The sequence below is a fragment of the Mobula hypostoma genome, chromosome 20 (assembly GCF_963921235.1).
Source record: "Mobula hypostoma chromosome 20, sMobHyp1.1, whole genome shotgun sequence".
Classification (NCBI taxonomy): Eukaryota; Metazoa; Chordata; class Chondrichthyes; order Myliobatiformes; family Myliobatidae; genus Mobula; species Mobula hypostoma.
Window position 1 is genome coordinate 57690095 of NC_086116.1, and position 18760 is coordinate 57708854.

The following is an 18760-nucleotide window of genomic DNA, read 5'->3' on the forward strand; positions in this document are numbered from 1 at the left end:
TTTGAGGCTTGCGTGCCTCAGTGACCTGGAGAGCTACTTTGGCTGGAGTCAGGGCTTTATGCTTTCTGTCTTGGTGGGGGTCACCCATGCCAAACAGGTCAAAGGGTAAAGGCCTGACTGGGGAGCTCCACCAGTTCTCCAGGTTCAGGGGTTCAGCTCAGGACTAACCACCCTGACCGATAAAACAAAATTGTTACAGAAACAGCAACGAAAACTCCTTCAAACATTCGAATGCTGGGATATTCCTGAGTCTCCACCCAAGACTGATAATAATGAAAACTGAGAGGAAGCTACTGACATGATGAAGGAAACCCTGAACACTGACAGACCCCGAGATGGAGGATGTTCATTGCTGCCCTAAATGCCAACAGTATAACAGTCAGTAAGTAAGTAAGGTAACTAAACGTGGTGAGGATGACCCATTGCTCTTGGTAGGTGCTTCTCTCATCCGAAAAGCAGTGACTGCTGGGAAAGTGAGAGGAGAGGAACAGGAGATTCTGCAAACACTGGACATTCCCCTTCATAGTTGCTGACTGACCTGGTGGGTGGCGGGGGAGGGAGGGGGTGTGTGCGTTTTGCCCTGGATTTCCAGCATCTGCAGAATCTCTAGTGTTTTTTTAAAGTGTTACACCTTCAGCCCTTAGTTCCTTTTCTGTAATTAAAATCCACATCTCACACAGAACACGCTGAATTCCAAGTATTAGCAAGTTTAATCCCTTTCTGGTCTTTGTTTTATTGAAATAGATCTTGTTACATTCCATGACAGAAGTACACATGATACCAGAAGCAACACAGAAGGCTCAGATTATTTGGTTGACGGAATAAGTAACCATTGTGGGCCAAAATTGAGCCCCGATCTGAACTCTGCTTCACCCTGTGTGTTTTGGTACCAGTTGGTTGCAAAGTCAAGAGTGGTCGGCAACATGCTGCATGATTGTCTGCATTGCCCTCCAGGTCTCCTGGGCAGTTGGAATTATCTCTCGGGATGGCAGCATGAAACCATATCTACCTTGGTCACGCAATTCAAAGGCAAATGAGTACTTGATGCCCTGGTTGTAAGTCCAGTCAATGCTACCTCCACTAGCCTGATCTGAAAAGGAAGAGAAAGAAACATTTCAGGCTCTGAGTGTTTTAATATTTATCTTTATAAATCAAAGAATAGACTTGCATTAATTTAGTGCCCTAGGGTGATCCAAGGTGCTTTTCAGTCCAATGATGTACTTTTACATGGTCATAAAGTACGAAGGGCAGCAAATTTCTGCAAATATCAACATAACAATGGCCAAGTAATCTGTTTTAACAATGTTAGTTGAGGATTAACCATTAGACAGAATGGGAGATCTTCGCTGTCATAGGACCTTTTGTGTCTACCTAAGATAATTAATGCCAGTTCATTTTTTTAAATCCACTATTACCCTGGGAGTATTGATAAAATCCTCAGAGTGGTCCTTGAACTCACAATAGAAACCACCTGATAATGGTGGGGTTCTTCCATCTCTCCTGAGCTGATTCCTGATGGGACTACAGTCACACATGGATCAACCATCAGCCATGATCTCATTCAGTAATCCATCTTTCTGTCTGAGGTGAGATTGTCAACTGGACACAAGGGCCTTGCTGGTGGATATGGTCCTGGCTCAGTCTGATAGTGGAAATCTATTTTACACTGGACACCTCATCCGTCACCAGCCCAGACCAGTCTAGTCCCATTTCCCAAGTGAAGTCATCCCCATCAGTACAGCAGGCCAATCAGGAAAAGGCATCAATTTAATATTGTTACATTACTTTTGGAATTCCTCCATATTTTCTCCTCCACTGTTTCTATAATCTCTGACATACCTTCACTCTGCCGGATCCTATGTACTCCCAGTTTGGAACTGGTTTATTTTTGGAATTGGGTTGCTATGGTCACACATATCAAGGTACCGCGAAAAGCTTAATTTACATACTGTCCGTACAGATAAGTTCATTACAACAGAGTATTGAGGTAGTGCAAGGTCAAACAGTAACAGGATGCAGGATAAAGTGTAATAGCTGCAGAGAAAGTGTAGTGCAAATAGACAGCAAGGGACATGATGATAATGTGGTAGATTGTCATGTTAACAGTTCATCCCTGAACTGTTTAGTGGTCTTATAGCCACAGGGTCAAGGCTGCCTTTGAGCCTGGTGGTACGTGCATTCAGGCTTTTGTATCTTCTGACCGATGGGCAGAGAAAGTGGAAGGGAAAATATTCATATGCGTTGGGTATTTGGTTATGCCGGCTACTTTTAGTCAGGCTGCAAGAGGTATAGACAGAGTCCATGCAGAGGAGGCTGGTTTGCATGATGTTCCGAATATAAATTGCTTCTCTTCTACGAGTGGTCATGCTACGAGCTGTCCAGACCCTAAAGTCAGTAATGTTCTCCAAAAAATCTTCTTGCCTCTTCTCCCTGTGCTCTTCAAACTTTTCACCATCTACCCTAATTTCCACCTACATGGTTTAGGATCAATTACTATTTTGCTTGGCAATGCTCCTGTGAAATTATATAATATTTTTGCTACATTATGGAAGGTGCGTAGATGGGGTTATTTGTTGTAAACAATAGTTAACTATCTGGATTTCTATCAGACTGAGAACATGAAGACCGAGAAGGACACCACATTAACTGAAAGGTCAACTGAAGGAGTAGCCAATCAGGACCGAGGCAAGTGAATGGGGGCCTATATAGACATGAGCATTCCCAGAGAGAAACATTGACAACTATGCACTGAGTGATGAAATGTCTGCAGGTTAATTGCCAAACTCAACGAACACTGCAACATCAACCCAAATTGCCAGTATTCACTACCATCTTAAATGACCAGATTACTCAACTTACAGATTATATTACAGATGGTTCCAGCCCTGTAAGGTGTTCCATACAGTGATTTTAAAGACCTGATAGCAGCATTAGCAAGTCCTTCCTGAAACAAAGAATAAACGGAGTCAGAACGAGATCTTACTGCTATAGTCCGTTAAAAAAAATCTGGGAATATAATGAAGAAAAGCTGTTCAGCGTTTTCATTTGGCTCCTTCCAGATCAAAAGCCATTAAACTGCTTCCTTCATTCAGATATACCTTATATAAGACCGCAAGACATAGGAGCAGAATTAGGCCATCCGGCCCATAGAGTCTACTCCGCCAGTCAATCATGGCTGATCCTTTTTTTTTTCTCCTCCCCGGCCTTCTCCCCATAGCCTTTGATGCCATGTCCAATCAAGAACCTATCAATCTCTGTCTTAAATGCACCCAATGACCTGGCCTCCACAGCTGCCTGTGGTAATAAATTCCACAAATTCACCACCCTCTGGCTAAAGAAATTTGTCTGCATCTGTTTTAAATGGACACACCTCCATCCTGAAGCTGTGCCCTCTTGTCCTAGACTTCCCTACCATGCGAAACAACCTTTCCACATCTACTCTGCCTAGGCCTTTCAACATTTGAAAGGTTTTAATGAGTTCTCTCCCCCCCCCACCCCCGATCCTTCTGAATTCCAGCGAGTGCAGACCCAGAGCCATCAAATGTTCCTCATATGATAACCCTTTCATTCCCAGAATTATCCTTCTGAACCTCCTCTGAACCCTCTTTAACGCCAGTATGTCTTTTCTTAGATAAGGAGCCCAAAACCCTTTCATTCCCAGAGTTATCCTTCTGAACCTCCTCCAAACCCTCTTTAACGCCAGCACATCTTTTCTTAGATAAGGAACCCAAAACTGTTCACAATACGCAAGTTGAGACATTGTCTGTGACTCAACCTGAAAGTTAACCTTCAGGGTGTTCTGCACAAGGACTCCCAAGTCGCTTGGCAGCTCAGGTTTTTGGATTTTCTACCCATTTAGAAAATAGTCTGCACTTTTATTTCTTCTACCAAAGTGCACGACCAGACCATACATTTTCCAACATTGTATTTCATTTGCAACTTTCCTGTCCATTCTCCCAATCTGTATTGAACTGTTCAATCGATTGATATAATCTACCTATTGAATTACAGTGGATTAGCAGTTAACACAATGCTTTGCAGTGCCAGTGTTCGGGAGTACTCTGGAGTTATGTGGACAGAGCAGATATCGATTCAATTAAGAGCCAGTCTTCAGTTAAAAGCAGTAAATTGAAGTTAAAAGCACACCTTCACAAATAAACAATATTGCCTGTTGAGCACAGGCTGACCCACAGACTGAGAAATCTGGCCTGCATCAATCCAGCAACTATGGGTTTAAGTCATTTGCACCATCATAAACCAGTTCACAGAAGGTTGTAGATGAGACTGATATTATCACTTAGCACATCAAACAGTGCTTTGACCATCCCATTGCCATTAATTCTGTACACCTCCATCAAGCTTCAAACCATGTAACATTTAACCTTTTTCTGCTCACTTGAGATATTATTATGCTGAGGGGAATGGTCTGCTTGATGGAAATAGCTGGTCTTTATAGAGCAGCAGGAAGATCAATTGTAGAGCCGTTAAAATTTGGGATTGCAACGGAATAGGGAGTGAAGAGGAAAACAGGGGCCATAAAATGATTGATGTGTGATATTAGTTAGATTTTCACTTTGCATGGTACAGATTTGCCATCAGCAAAACAGCATTTGTCTATTCAAAGTTTTAAATTATTCCATTTCTTTATGTACCACAAGTACGTATTTTGACCAGATGACTGTATCATACTTGGGTTGCAAAGAATTACCACTGTTTAGGTAGGATTGTGCTGAGGGAAGATTTTTGAATCTCCAGTTACTTTCTGTAAGTCCTGGGATTTTGTAGGTAAATGCAGCTGCCAAGATTTCCACTTTTCAATCCCATGCTGGTGACAGTTGAAAGATTAATGTTAGCCAAGAGTCAGAGCTCCCTGCTTTCCTTCAAAAATGCACCATACGATCTTTCAAATTTAGCCAACAGTCCTTCAATACAAAGTTCAAAATATTATCAAAGTACATATATGTCACCACATGCAGCTTGAGATTCATTTTCTTGCAGGCATTCACAGAAATACAATAGAATTGAAGCATACAAGCAAAGGTGGGTAAAACCAATGTGCAAGAGACAACAAATTGTGCAGATACAAAAAGGGGGAAACTAAATAAATAGACAATTAATAATAAATATTGCATACATGATTTGTAAAGTCCCTCCTTGAAAGTGAGTCCATAGGTTGCAGAATTAATTTGGTGTTGGGGTGAGTGAAGTGATCCACACCAGTTCAGGAGCTTGATGGTTGAGGGCTTCTCAGCATCTCAGCCGAGCAACATCATCCTTGTTACTCCAGTACCACATGAATTTGTACTCTGCTTAAGTCACTGGAACGGGCCTGAAAACTTTCCGATTCTTCTAACTTAGAGGCAAAGATAGCCCCAAATGAAACTTGATGTCGTGGTCCGTTATTAATAAACAGTCCATTTCATAACGTTTAATTTATCTGTGAGGCAGTGAGTCTTTACAGCATCCTCCACTGAAGAACCTCCAGGAAGACCACAACCTTGTCATCAGGTTTAGAGGCTTGCCTGCCTCAGTGACCCAGAGAGCTATGTTGACGGGAGTCAGGGTTTTATGCTTTGGCTCTTGGTATGGTCACACATGCCAAACAGGTCAAAGGATAGAGGATAGACTAAGAGTGGTCCACTGGTCCCTTGTGTTCCAGGGTTCAGCTCAGGGCTAACAACCCTGACTGGTCAAACAAAATTGTTACGGAAACAGCAACGAAGAATCCTTCTACATCTCAGTGTGATGGTATTCCTGAGTCTCCACATGGGAATTGCATCATTGATTGTAGTGAAAACCAAGAGGAAGCTACTGACACGATGAAGGAATCCCTGAACGCCACCAGAGATGGAGGGACCTTCATTGCTGCCCTAAATGCCAGCGGGGTAATGGGCAGCAACAAATCATTGAAGAAGGTGTTTTGGTAATGCACTAAATAATTGGACATTGCTTATTCCTTTCCCATCCACTCCAACCCTCATAATAATTCAGTAGGCAAAAGCAGCAAGGAGCAACCTCCAAACAGGTCAGCCAGTGGACTACTGGGTCAATTTGTGGTCAAATTTGAGATGACCATCTCCCACGGTATTGGACCAGAGACACTAACATTGGTTTCTGAATCCCTGGATTGAGAAGGGGAATGTTGAACAGGTCCATTTCACTGCTTGTATCATGTCTCCTACACAAGACAGGACAACATTGTAATATATCATTGTATGCTCAGAAGCATTAACTGATGTGCTTAGCCTCACCAAACCAAACCTCTCCCCCTCTGCTGTAAAAAGCAGTGGCTGACTGGAGAATGGAAATGAAGGAAAGATAAAAATTATGGTTTGGTGAGAAAGAACGACGGGGAATGAAGAATTCATCAATATTTGTAAGGTTTGACTTACCAGCTCCGGGTAATCAATGGGTTCCTCACACTTGTACCCAAAGGGGACCATGAGGAGCTGAGAGTAACTGTGAATGGTGATGAAGCTCTTGATGTTTCTGTGGGTCTGCACAAAGTTCACAATGGCTGCGACCTCAGCTTCAGAGTTGGCATATGGTCCTCGGTATGTTTCCCTGCACGGATTGCTGCTGGTTCCAGGACCTGTCACCAGAACCGCAGGCACGATCAATCCTTACACAAATACACAAGCACATGGCTGGCAGTCTTACTTACCTCCTCCTCTCCTGAGAGTGCCATCACAGGTGATGATGTCCACCATCCATTTGTGTGAACCTGGAATTTCTTGTCCGGTTAGTCAGCTGCATTCAATGTGATTCACTGTTTGAATTCTATTACACGTTCATGGGGTGTGGGCCAACAGATTTAACGCCCATCTCTAACTAGCCTTGCTTTCTGAAATCAATTCCGAGTCAGTCTAGCTGAGATTTCCCTCATATTACAGAATTATCGAATGGTTACAGCAAGAAAGAGGGTATTAAGACTGTTGAATTTCCTTTATCACAATGCTATTACAAGTTGGGTCTCTATACATTCGCCCCGTGGGGTGTGTGGGTTCCCCTGGGTGCTCCTGTTTCCTCCCACAGTTCAGAAACATACCAGGTAAGTTAATTGATCATTCTAAATTGTCCTGAGATTAGGTTAGGGTTAATCGGGGCTGCTGAGGCAGTGTGTGGCTTGAAGAGCTGGAAGGGTCAACTCTGCGGTGTATCACTAAATAAATAAAAAATAAATAAACAAGAATTCTACAAAATCAGATCTACAAAACAATCCAGCTGGTCACACTCTCTTGGCCACTTCCCATAGCCATTCATGTTACTTCCATTAAGATTCAACTCTTTTGACACTAGCTGGATTGTAGTTCACCTGCAGCTGCACTTGTGTGAAATGAGAAACTGCTATGGGATTGTTCTGCAGAAACATGGCTCCAAGACAACATCCACGCACCATCAAACTACAGGCCATGACACACAGGGACCTGAGCTAGGTTATTACTTGTTCTGTAACTGTGTTTTTCACCTATCATAATGATATGTGCGGCATGTGTGACTGTTGGTACTGTGTTTTACACCTCGGCCCCGGAGGAACACTGTTTCGTTTGACTGTATTCATGTGTATGGTTAAATGACAATTAAACTTGAACTTGAACTTACAACAGAATCTGCCCCCACTGCTGCCCTGGCAATGTGTACCCCTAACCATTACTGTAAAATAGTCACTATTGTTTCTTCACAAATCACCTTTATTCTATGTCTTCTGGTGCTTAATCCTGCTGCCAATGGAATAGTTAAACTCTATCTGTTATGTCTGTACAGTTTGTGGTTTCTGTCAAATCTCCTCACAACATCGTATGGTCCTGAAGATCTAAAGAGCTTCTTCAGTGTACAACTGAAGTGCCTGAACCTGAGACAAATTCATTCTGACAAATCCTTTCTGCATCCTCTCCAAAGACTTCACATCTTTCCTTGAGTGTAGCACCTAGAACTGAGTTGAACCTGTGTTTTCTAATGGTTCACTATGATTTAATTTCTATTGGGCTTTGTGCCTTTGTTTTTAAAGACTAGGATCTTACATACTTATAAACCCAATTTCTCAACCTGCAACATCACTTTCAATGAACTCTGCATATATATTCCAAACTTTGTATGGTTCTGTATCTCTATTCAACCATTCACTCTGTTCGTTACGATGAAGTTCCTCATAATTCTCAGCATTACATTTCTTCTGCCACCTTTTCACCCAAACCACCAGACCCTGTGTAAGGTCCATTCATACTTCCACAATTACAACTCTCACTGTTGGATTAAGACAGGATTAGACACAATAGTGATGGCTACAGTGGCCCAATGGCTCTCCAGATAATACTGATCTTGTCCAGCCTTGTTCTTATTTTAAGGCACTTCGAACTTTCCTCAAAACACACTGCAAAAGCATCAGCTTTACTGAAAAGCACATCCTTTAAGTCACAAAAGTAGACTTTAACTAGTAGAATAAGGCTGTTGAGGAGACAAGGAATTTTTAAAAATCAGCTCACAAACCTCCAAAGCCAGCATCGAAGTTCCTGTTGGCATCAACCCCAACACATTTTCTTCCAGGAATTACGGACCTAGTCTTGCGCCACATTCGGTTCTAGAAAGAACACAAGATACTCATCCCATCAGTAAATAGACAGCAATGTTGTAAATTCTATTCTCAGCTCAAAGAATACCAATACCCAGTCATCAGGAAACCACAGTGTTTGTCTTTTGACCTCACAAGGATGTTGTCATCCGCAGGGATGCTCTAGTACCCATCTCCCTAATTCTCTAGCTACATGTTTTTATGATTTTACAGCCTTTTCCTTTGATCTAATGAATCTTCCTCGTTTATCAAGATGGCTTAAGTGGATTTTAGTTTTGTTTTCAATCAGTATGACTACTTGTCAACGATGTATTAAATCTTTAAACATTACTCATTGCCAGTACACTGTCATGACCTTTAATGTAATTTTCCATTCTGTCAGACTCAATTCACACCTCGTCCCTCAGTAGTTTTTTTTCTATGTATTTAGCACCTTAGTTTTCAATGGAATTATCGATTTTTCCTTCCGGTGAACAAATTTGCCCTCCCCCTTCCTCCATACCACACTCTGACTTCTTCTCACTTGCCTATCACCTCCCCCTGGGTCCCCTCCTCCTTCCCTTTCTCCTATTGTCCACTCTCCTCTCCTTTCCAGCCCTTGACCTTCCCCACCCCCCCACCCCACCTGGCTTCACCTATTATCTTCCAGCTAGGCTCTTTCCTCTCCCCCCACCTTTTTATTCTGGCTTCCTCCCCCTTTCCAGTCCTGATGAAGGGTTTTGGATTAAAACATTGACTGTTTAAACATTGCCATCGATGCTGCCCGACCTGCTGAGTTCCTCCAGCATTTTGTGTGTTGCTCTGGATTTCTAGCATCTGCAGAATCTCTTGTGTTTTCAATAGAATTAATTCACTTTGAATTTGTATATGATATTCATATTGTGATCACTGTTCCCTAATTGCCCCATAGTCATCAATTAACCCTTTCTTCTTACACAATACTGGATCTAAAGTGCCCCAGTAAAGTCCAAGTATTACAGAGACATAACGCAGCAGATGCCGGAATCTGGAGGGAAATTTGATCCAGATGAAGGTCTTGACATGAAACAGTCCATTTCCCTCCACAGATGCTGCCTGATCTGTTCAGCTCCTCCAACAGGTTTTTTTGCTCAATATTACAAAATTCTTTTCAATTCAGATTGGGTCAGTTCAATGAAAAGAAATGAACTGGGAATGTTCGGGTCAGGGAGAAATGGGATTAATGCTTCAGGTGAAAAATGAGTGAGAGGGATGCGTCTGTGGCAGTGGAGAGGGCTTTGAACTAAATCTGCTTCCTCTTCCACAGACGTGTCTGACCTACTGAGTGTCTCCAACATTTTCTGTTTCATAATGAATTTCACGGCATCCAGAGCCACAGGGCACCGTATTACGGCCTTGTCATGAGGCCATCTTGAAAAGAGCCAGTAACATCATGAAGGATCCCATACCTGTTCTATTTGTCCCACTTCATCAGGGAGGGGTCTACGTAGCATCCACACCAGGACCCCCAGACTCAAAAACAGTTACTTTCCCCAAGCAGTAAGACTGATCAACACCTCCACCACTAGGTTATTATTTCCTGTCAGTCACCTGATAGACAGCCTAGCGACACTTTATGGGCATACAATCAATCTGTGTATATAAGCTAACACATGTATTCATATTTATTGTGTGCTTTTGTATTATTATTGAGTTCTTTATCTTTCGTGTGTTTTCTTTGTGCTGCATCAGTTCTGAGTAACAACTATTTTGCCCTCCTTTACACGTGCACAGGAAATAACATTAAACAACCTTGAATCTTAATGGCAACCAAACAAAATTTCAAGAATGGTGAGGTTCATGAAACTGCCTGGGCAGAGCAGAGATAAGAGAAAGAGACACCAGTTTTCATAGCTTTTACAGGCTCTGAATATTCCAAATCATTTCACAAGAGTGAGAGCAGCTTCTCTGGAACTATAAAGACAGCAGATAAGGTTCACAAGATGGAGGACTCCTGGCCACATTCACCGGTGAACGAGTGAGAGAATTTGTGGCAGCTGTTCTCTGCTCATTTTCTGAGGTTGGGTTAAAATGTGATAAATCACCAGGCAGTTGGACTTCCTGAACCCTTACCCGTTTGATCAGCCCTCCGCGCTGACAATAAGGTGAAAAGTGATGGAGGTGGGGGTGTGGTGGTCAGTGCCTGCAATGGATAACCATACTGCCTGCTCCAGGGGTAACTTACAACAAGGCTAAACGATCAAGCAGGAAGCCTGTCTTACTGACCTTTGTGTATGTGTATACATAGCCATCAGGGTTCACCACTATCTCCATGAAGATGTCCATCTTCTGCAACAGTGAGGTGATGAAGGGATCCTGGCCGTAGTCATTAGAGATCTGTCAGAGAAAGAGAAGACATGTGGTTTCTGGTCCTGGGTTAAAGTCGGACTAACACTAGCAGACCTGATGCTCCAGAGGGGCAGGGATATTCCTGGCATATACAGGTCGGTATTGTGGCACCATTAAACCCCTGGGGAAATCCATTGGTGAGGAACACAACAGCAGAAGAGAGACACGGACAAAGTAAAGAAAACAGGTAGAGAGGCTCAGCAGACAATACTCGGCAAACAGTGAGACTGAACAAGACACCAGCAGGAAAGGTAAAAATTCGCTTTACTTGTCACATGTACATCTGATCCCACCACCACTCACGCTCCCAATGAGTGTCCGTTACTTGTCACACATGCGTCTGGCCCCACCGCCTCGCACGCTCCCAATGAACTGTCCGTTACTTGTCGTGCACGTTTAGCCCCACTGCCTTACACACTCCCAATGAACTGTCCTTTTCTTGTCACACACACGTCTGGCCCCACTGCCTCATACGCTCTCAATGAGTGTCCGTTACTTGTCACACGCGCATCTGGCCCCACCGCCTTGCACGCTCCCAATGAACTGTCCGTTACTTGTCATGTGCACGTTTAGCCCCACCGCCTTGCACGCTCCCAATGAACTGTCCTTTTCTTGTCACACACACGTCTGGCCCCACTGCCTCATACGCTCTCAATGAGTGTCCGTTACTTGTCACACGCGCATCTGGCCCCACCGCCTTGCACGCTCCCAATGAACTGTCCGTTACTTGTCATGTGCACGTTTAGCCCCACCGCCTTGCACACTCCCAATGAACTGTCCGTTACTTGTCACACACGCGTCTGGCCCCACCGCCACGCACGCTCCCAATGAACCATCCATTACCTTCTTTGCCATCCAAATGGCGCTGGCGGGGGACACCCACTCGCGGGCGTGGATTCCGCTGTCGATCCAGATGGCAGGGCGCTGGTTTCCTCCGGTGCTGAACTGCCCAAGAGGAGAGGTGGTTACAACGAGAACAGCGGTCCGAGAGGATATTTCAGACATGACGACGGGGAGTTGGTACAGCTGAGGAAAGCATGAACGACCCCCTGCGAGTCCCAGTGAGGAGACCACCCAATCCTGTGTTCATCTGCCAGGAGATGGGGCAACCTCCATCGGGGAGATGGATTGTAGGAAAATTTTCTTTCCTTGGTGCCAAAACATTCTCTGGGAGGGCCTTCTTTTAAAATCACATGAAGGTAGTTGAAACAAGAACCACTATATAAAAGTTCATCAATGGGGAGGTGATCTGGAATGGCATTGACCCTCTGGGTCTATTGATAAAGTGTGTTTGGTCACACTACCTCGCTGTCAGCCTTCCCCATACCTTCAGCACGTAGAGTGGGCGGCCCTCGAACGATGTCCCGATCTGCAGCTTCTGAACCAACTCAGGAAACTCAAGAACCATACTGTCCATCCAGTAATAGATCTGCAACAAAAGTGAGAGACGATTAAAAATTAACCACAAAGGAAAATACATTTTAAGTCTTGAAACCAGGTTGTCCACAAGGCATTGAGCCTGGGGAGGGAAACAGAGCGGATATCACATACCCCGTGACGGGTTAAAGAACCAGCAGAGATGGAAAACACTTTGAAGTCTGGTATTGCTACTAACGAATGGTACTTATTAGTAACTATGCAATACAGTAATATAAATGTGGATATCAGACAGGTTAGCAATGATTATATATATATAAATAAGTGTGGAAATATATGAAAACCAAGCTTCTTCAATTCTAGGGGTAAATAGGTAGTCTTACGATGATGAGTAAAGTTCAGTTCAGTTCATGGTATTGAGTTGAGTAGTGATGGAGAGAGAGAGAAGGAGAGATTTGAGTCTTCAGGTGAGCTGACGCCATCAATCTTCCCGTTGTCCTCTGAAATCCCTTAGAAGTCACTGACTGTGACCACAACAAAGGGGACCATTCTTCTGTGGTGGAATTATCAACCCAGGTGAGGGTTGGTCACACAAATAACTCCCCACCAGTCACTCCCTTTTCACAGCGCAGGAGCCACTGATCGATCCTCCAAAACCCACTTTTTCTGTGGGCACAACCAAGCTTATTCAGTGTCCAAAACCATGTGCCTCCAGGTCTATCATCTGACCTTCTATTCATCTCACTGTGCTGAATACTAGCTGTCCATCAAACAGCTCCTCCCTTCTCTCTCTCTGTAAGAACTTGGAAGTGGCTAATGTCCTTGTAGAAAGTGTAAACATGCTGTGAGCAGTCTTCGCCTCTCACTCTTTCTTTCTGTCTCTTTTTAACAGGGTGTCTGTGTTGGGCACCTCTCTCTCTTTTCCAAGAGCATAGTTCATAGGGGTAATTCAGAACTCTGTCACACGGAGGAGATAAATTGGGTGGGGTCTGAACAGCTGAACAGAAGTCTGACTATCCAGGATTAGAATGGAGGCTGGAAATGGGCTATATGTCTTTACAGTGAGCCAATGAAAACTTCCTAATCGGACGCATCGCATCTCAGTGTGGAAACCGATCTGCTCATGCCTGCAAGAAATTACAGAGTCTAGTCCATCACAAAAACCAGCCTCCCTTCCACTGACTTGCCTACACTTCCCACTGCCTCAGGAAAACGGCCACCCTAGTCTCGTCCCCTCCCATCCTAGTCATTGTCTCGTCTCACTCTTCCATTGGGAGACAATACAAAAGTTTGAAAGCAGTGTCTACCCTGCTCTTGTCAGATTCCTCAGTGGCCCTCCCAAACATTAACAAAGGAACTCCTGATCTCCCCAGTCTGCCTTGTCATGACCCCTGACACTTTATTTGTCAACCTACTCAGCACTTTCTCTGTAACTGCGACCCTATACTCTGCATTCTGTCTGTCTTTCTTCTGCCTCGTTGGAGGCCTGATCTGCCTGGATGTCATGCAAACAAAATCTTTTCACAACATAATAATAATAAACCAATAATGATCAATAACTGAAGCTGGTTTATGGAGGTGCAGCTGAGGAAAGCAGGAATGATCCCCTGCGAGTCCCAGCAAGTCCCAGCGAGGAGACCACCCAATCCTGTGTTCATCTGCCAGGAGATGGGCTGACCTCCACCGTGGAGATGGAATGTAGGAAAATTTTTCTTTCCTTGGTGCCAAAACATTCTCTGGGAAGGCCTTTTTTTAAAAAATCACATGAAGGTAGTTGAAACAAGAACCACTATATGAAAGGTCATCAATGGGGAGGCTGCTAACCTCCCCAGATCCCCTGCCCTAGCTGAGCGGGACAGCCAGACCAGGTTAGGGTTGGTGCTTTCTGTGAATGAGATTAAACAGGGGCCTGAGGCTGGGTGATCAGTTGAAAAGGCAAAGACCTGGGATGGAATATGTGGGTGTGTGGATCAGCCAGACATGAGTGTGGGAAGAGGAACATGCACCAGAGAATGCTTTTGGATTGTTGGAGGAACACGGAAAGGAAACTAACAGGAGAGAAAAACTTGACCTGGAATCACAGCCTCTGTTGCCTTGGGGAGGGGTGATGTTGGATTTCAGACACTAACACATATTCAGTCCACGACTAAGTTCAACGCATTAAGCAGTGGTCTGCGGCAGTACTCTTGGCTACTGAAGATGTGTGACAGCATACTAGTAAATCATAAGGCAAGAGAATCAACTAAAAACACAACTTATAACATCTTTCATGAAGCAAATTGTGGTGCACTATCACCACAGACTGAAAGGAGGCGAGGCTGGTTCGAGGGCATTGCGAGGCCAATGAGTTCGAACGGTGTTGGTATTGCCACTGGAGATGGAGTGAGTGACTTGGAGAGCAGTCAACGCAGAAGAGTTTTCATGCCCGTCCACCGAACCCGGGCACGAGGTTGGATTGATGGAAGCGCTGAGCCGATGTGGTGTGATTGAGACAGCTTCGGGCGGGGTGGCCCAGGCGTATCGGGGCAGCAGGATCACAGCTCTAGAACGTGGAACTGCTTGGAGGCTGGACAATTTCAACGTCGGCCCAGATAGACTCGAAGCCCCGAGTGTCGGGTACGGAGGCAAGGGTTAGGCTGATTTTGCTCGCTCTTCCATTCATTCCTTCACTGCGGCTGTGAACGGAGCCAGCTACTGCGCGTTTCTACGCCACTGGTGTGAAAACTGGGGACCAGGGCTTGGCCTGGACCCACTCTGGGTGCCCAGGGCAAAGCTGGGACTCGTCTGGCTCGCGATGCTGTGGGCTTCCTTCTATTGTTCGCACAATGTGCTTTTCACCTCCCTCTTTCTCTGCGCAGTGGATTTTTTAAAATTTGGGTTATTTGAATTTCTTGCTTTGTGGTTGCCTGTAAGCAGACAGATCTCAAGGGCCATAATTTATACATTCTTTGATAATAAATGCGCTTTGGATCTTTTCTAAATGTTTTCTGGGTGAGGATATACTAATCAATCTAACCAGAGGCTGGCAATTCGAATAGGTAAGTTGACAGTGGTGTCGAATTTTGCTCTAGATACCCAACAGACCGCAGAAAAATAAGTTTTACTGATTGCATTTACATTGAAACAACATGTGGAAAGCATTGTTTTGCGTCAATGACCCTCACAGTCCAAGGATATACTTGAGGCAGCCCACAGGTGTCACCGCGTTTCTGGCGCCAACATAACATGTCGATAAGTTACTAACCCTAACCGTAGGTCTTTGGAATGTGGGAGGAAACTGGAGCAACCAGAGGAAACACACATGGTCATGGGACAACGTACAAACTCCTTGCAGATAATGACGGGAATTGAACTCTTAACGCTAATCACGAGAGTGGATCTTACACACCAATTACTTTTACCAGTTATTTAATACTCTTGTTCCACCTGCTTTGGACTGAAAGATTTAGAGACATTGGCCAATGCGAGGGCACATGGGACTAATTCAATAAGGCACCTGATTTGGCGTGGACAAGTTGGACTGTTCCCCTGTTGTACAGTTCTATGACCCTGGAGTTTGGATCTACAGTAACGTCACATACTGACCAAAGGCGCCAGAAGCAGCCTGGTGCTAGTACTCTATCTACCAGTGTAGCCCTCCCCTGGCATCCCCTTCCCCCATTGCAGTGTCGCTATTCTTCAGCAGACAAATGTGAAGCAATTTCCCGAGTGTGTACACACCTCCTCCAGAGTGTGGTATTGGCCGTAGTTGAAGGTGGAAGAGGTGAGTTCCATCAGGGTTGACTGCTCCGCTTCAATTTTCTCACTGTCGATCATCACCTAAAAGATGAAATGTGGATTTGTACAGGCCTTTCAAACTCTGACACCGTAGCACCAAAGCCCCCACAATATTTGTCTGAATGATGTTGGAAGGGAAGCGAAATTAAGTTCAATATCGGAACAATAATTCTTTTCTAAAGCATCATCTCTATCCCAGCAAAAGCCCAGTCTAATCCTGAATGCATCCTACACTGACCCACCTCTCTCTACAACACACAAACACACATTCCCAGCTCACTGAAATGCATACCTATTTGTGTGTGTCTATCTCTCTCTCTCACACACACACAACACACACACACATTCCCAGCGCACTGAAACACACACCTGATCTGCGTATGTGTCTCTCTCTCACACTCTCTCCCACATACACACAGTCCCAGCGCACTGAAACACACACCTGATCTGTGTGTCTCTCTCTCACACTCACACATTCCCAGTGCACTGAAACACACACCTGATCTGCGTGTGTGTGTGTGTCTCTCTCTCTCACACACACATTCAGGAGTTGCTCGTTGTATAGTTCCTAATAGTTTTAGCAACTACTTATTCCCCTCCATCAGATTTCTAAAAGGTCCCCAAGCCCACGAACAGAACTACCTTGTTAGTCCTCTTTTGCATTTTTTTTCCATAACTCATCGTAATTTTTTATGTCTTGAACTGTACTGCTGCCGCGATACAACGTATTTCTCAAGGTTCGTCAGTGAAAATAAGTACGATTCTGATTCTCCTTTAGCACAGGCCACTGAAACTATTTGAAACCCTCTTTCTCACAGCTTGGCTCACTGCTGTACCTGCAAGTCTTCAATCATTGTTGAATACTCGATGCCATTGTGTTCCAGGAACACCTTGAAGGACTGAAGGCTCCCTTGAGGAACATGGACATCCATGGTGAGATCGGTCTTGACGGGACTCCGCCAGATGTCAAGCTGGGTCGGGGGGGGGGGTGAAGAAGAACAAATACGGAATTTACATTATAATTTACATTCCTTAGGATGTCACTATGACCATACTGTGGGCTATATCAACTCCTCCCTTGGAGGGTCAGACACCCTGAGCCAATAGGCTGGTCCTGGACTTATTTCCTGGCATAATTTACATATTACTATTTAACTATTTATGGTTTTATTACTATTTAATTATCTATGGTGCAACTGTAACGAAAACCAATTTCCCCCGGGATCAGTAAAGTATGACTATATCGACCAGCTCCCAGTATGAACTGCCAAATATCCTTCTGGTCAGATCCATGAATGTTTCAACAGTCATGGGGGGGGGGGAGTTTAGGACAAGAGGGTGCAGCCTCAGAAAAGAGGGATATCTCTTTAGAAGAGAGATGAGGAAGAATTTCTTTAGCGAGAGGGTGGTGAACCTATAGATTTCATTGTCACAGGTAGCTAAGTCATTGGGAGGTTGATAGGTCCGTGATTAGTAAGGATGTGAAAGGTTACATAGTCATAGCCATAGTCATACCTTATTGATCCTGGGGGAATACAGTATTGATCCCGGGGGAAATTGGTATTGATCCCGGGGGAATACGGTGAGAAGGCACGAGAATGGGGTTCAGAGGAATAATAAATCAGCCATGAATTGAATTGAATTGACTTTATAACTTATATCCTTCATATACATGAGTAAAAATATTTACGTTATATCTCCATCTAAATGTGCAATGTGCAATTTATAGTAATTTATAATAAATAGTATGTACAATAGGATAGTCAATAAAACATTGAAATACAGTTGTGTCAGCGTGAGTTCATCAGCCTGATGGCCTGGTGGAAGAAACTGTTGGTTCTGGTTTTTATGCTGCGGTAGCATTTCCTGGATGGTAGCAGCTGGAACAGCTTGTGGTTGGGGAGACTCGGGTCCCTAATGACCCTTCGGGCCCTTTTATCACACCTGTCCTTGTAAATATCCTGAATGTGTGAACTGGCGGAGCAGACTCGACTGGTCGAATGACTGAATTCTGCTCTTATGTTCTATGATGTAATGAGATTATTCGGCAGCAGCATACAAAGGGTTCCGCTGTTTCAGCGGTACCAATCCCAACAGGACCGACCAAGCATCAGGCGGCGAGTGTAACACGCAGGCGATAGTGGCCGCCCATATCCCTCATGTCAGGTGTCTCAGGTGATTTTGTTTTCTACCAAGGGGGATTCTGGTAGCCGAACCTGGGCCACTGCCAGCCTGGCTGGAACAGCGCTGAAGGACCGAGCTCGGCTGGTGAAAAGATCACAACAGGGCTCCCACTCACTGGGCAAGGGGCGCTTCACGCCTGGTTCCCAGACACTTGCTAACCCAGCCACAGGTGAAGATGGCCTTACCTGGAGATGGTCTTGTTCCTCCATGGACATCACCAGACCGGCTTGTTCCTCATCTCTGAGTGTGATGCGGAGCACCTGATCTCTGCAAACACACCAAGCAGCAACAGGATTTCACAGTCGCACCTGCTCTGTTCTGAACTATAAAGAATGGGAGCCTACCATTTTACCAAGATCCCACCCTCCCACTGTGATCTCCCCAATCCCATAACACCGCCTCTCATCCCTCTACTGTTGTTTGGCCCGTTAAGAGTAATTTCCCTCTCATGGCCAGTCCTGTCTTCAACTGTTAATATTTAAGATC

General features: G+C 44.6%; 1 protein-coding gene across 1 annotated transcript; it reads right to left on the reverse strand.

The window, feature by feature from the left end:
* Window positions 1-724: 724 nt before the first annotated feature.
* Window positions 725-18544, reverse strand: LOC134359235 (carboxypeptidase A1-like). Its single transcript, XM_063072191.1, has 10 exons — window positions 18460-18544; window positions 16927-17061; window positions 16034-16132; window positions 12264-12365; window positions 11780-11881; window positions 10814-10924; window positions 8488-8578; window positions 6393-6592; window positions 2860-2944; window positions 725-1090 (listed from the first exon to the last, which is right to left on the reverse strand). The coding sequence occupies exons 1-10, from the start codon at window positions 18487-18489 to the stop codon at window positions 906-908; spliced, it is 1140 nt and encodes a 379-aa protein (XP_062928261.1). The 5' UTR covers window positions 18490-18544; the 3' UTR covers window positions 725-905.
* Window positions 18545-18760: the final 216 nt, after the last annotated feature.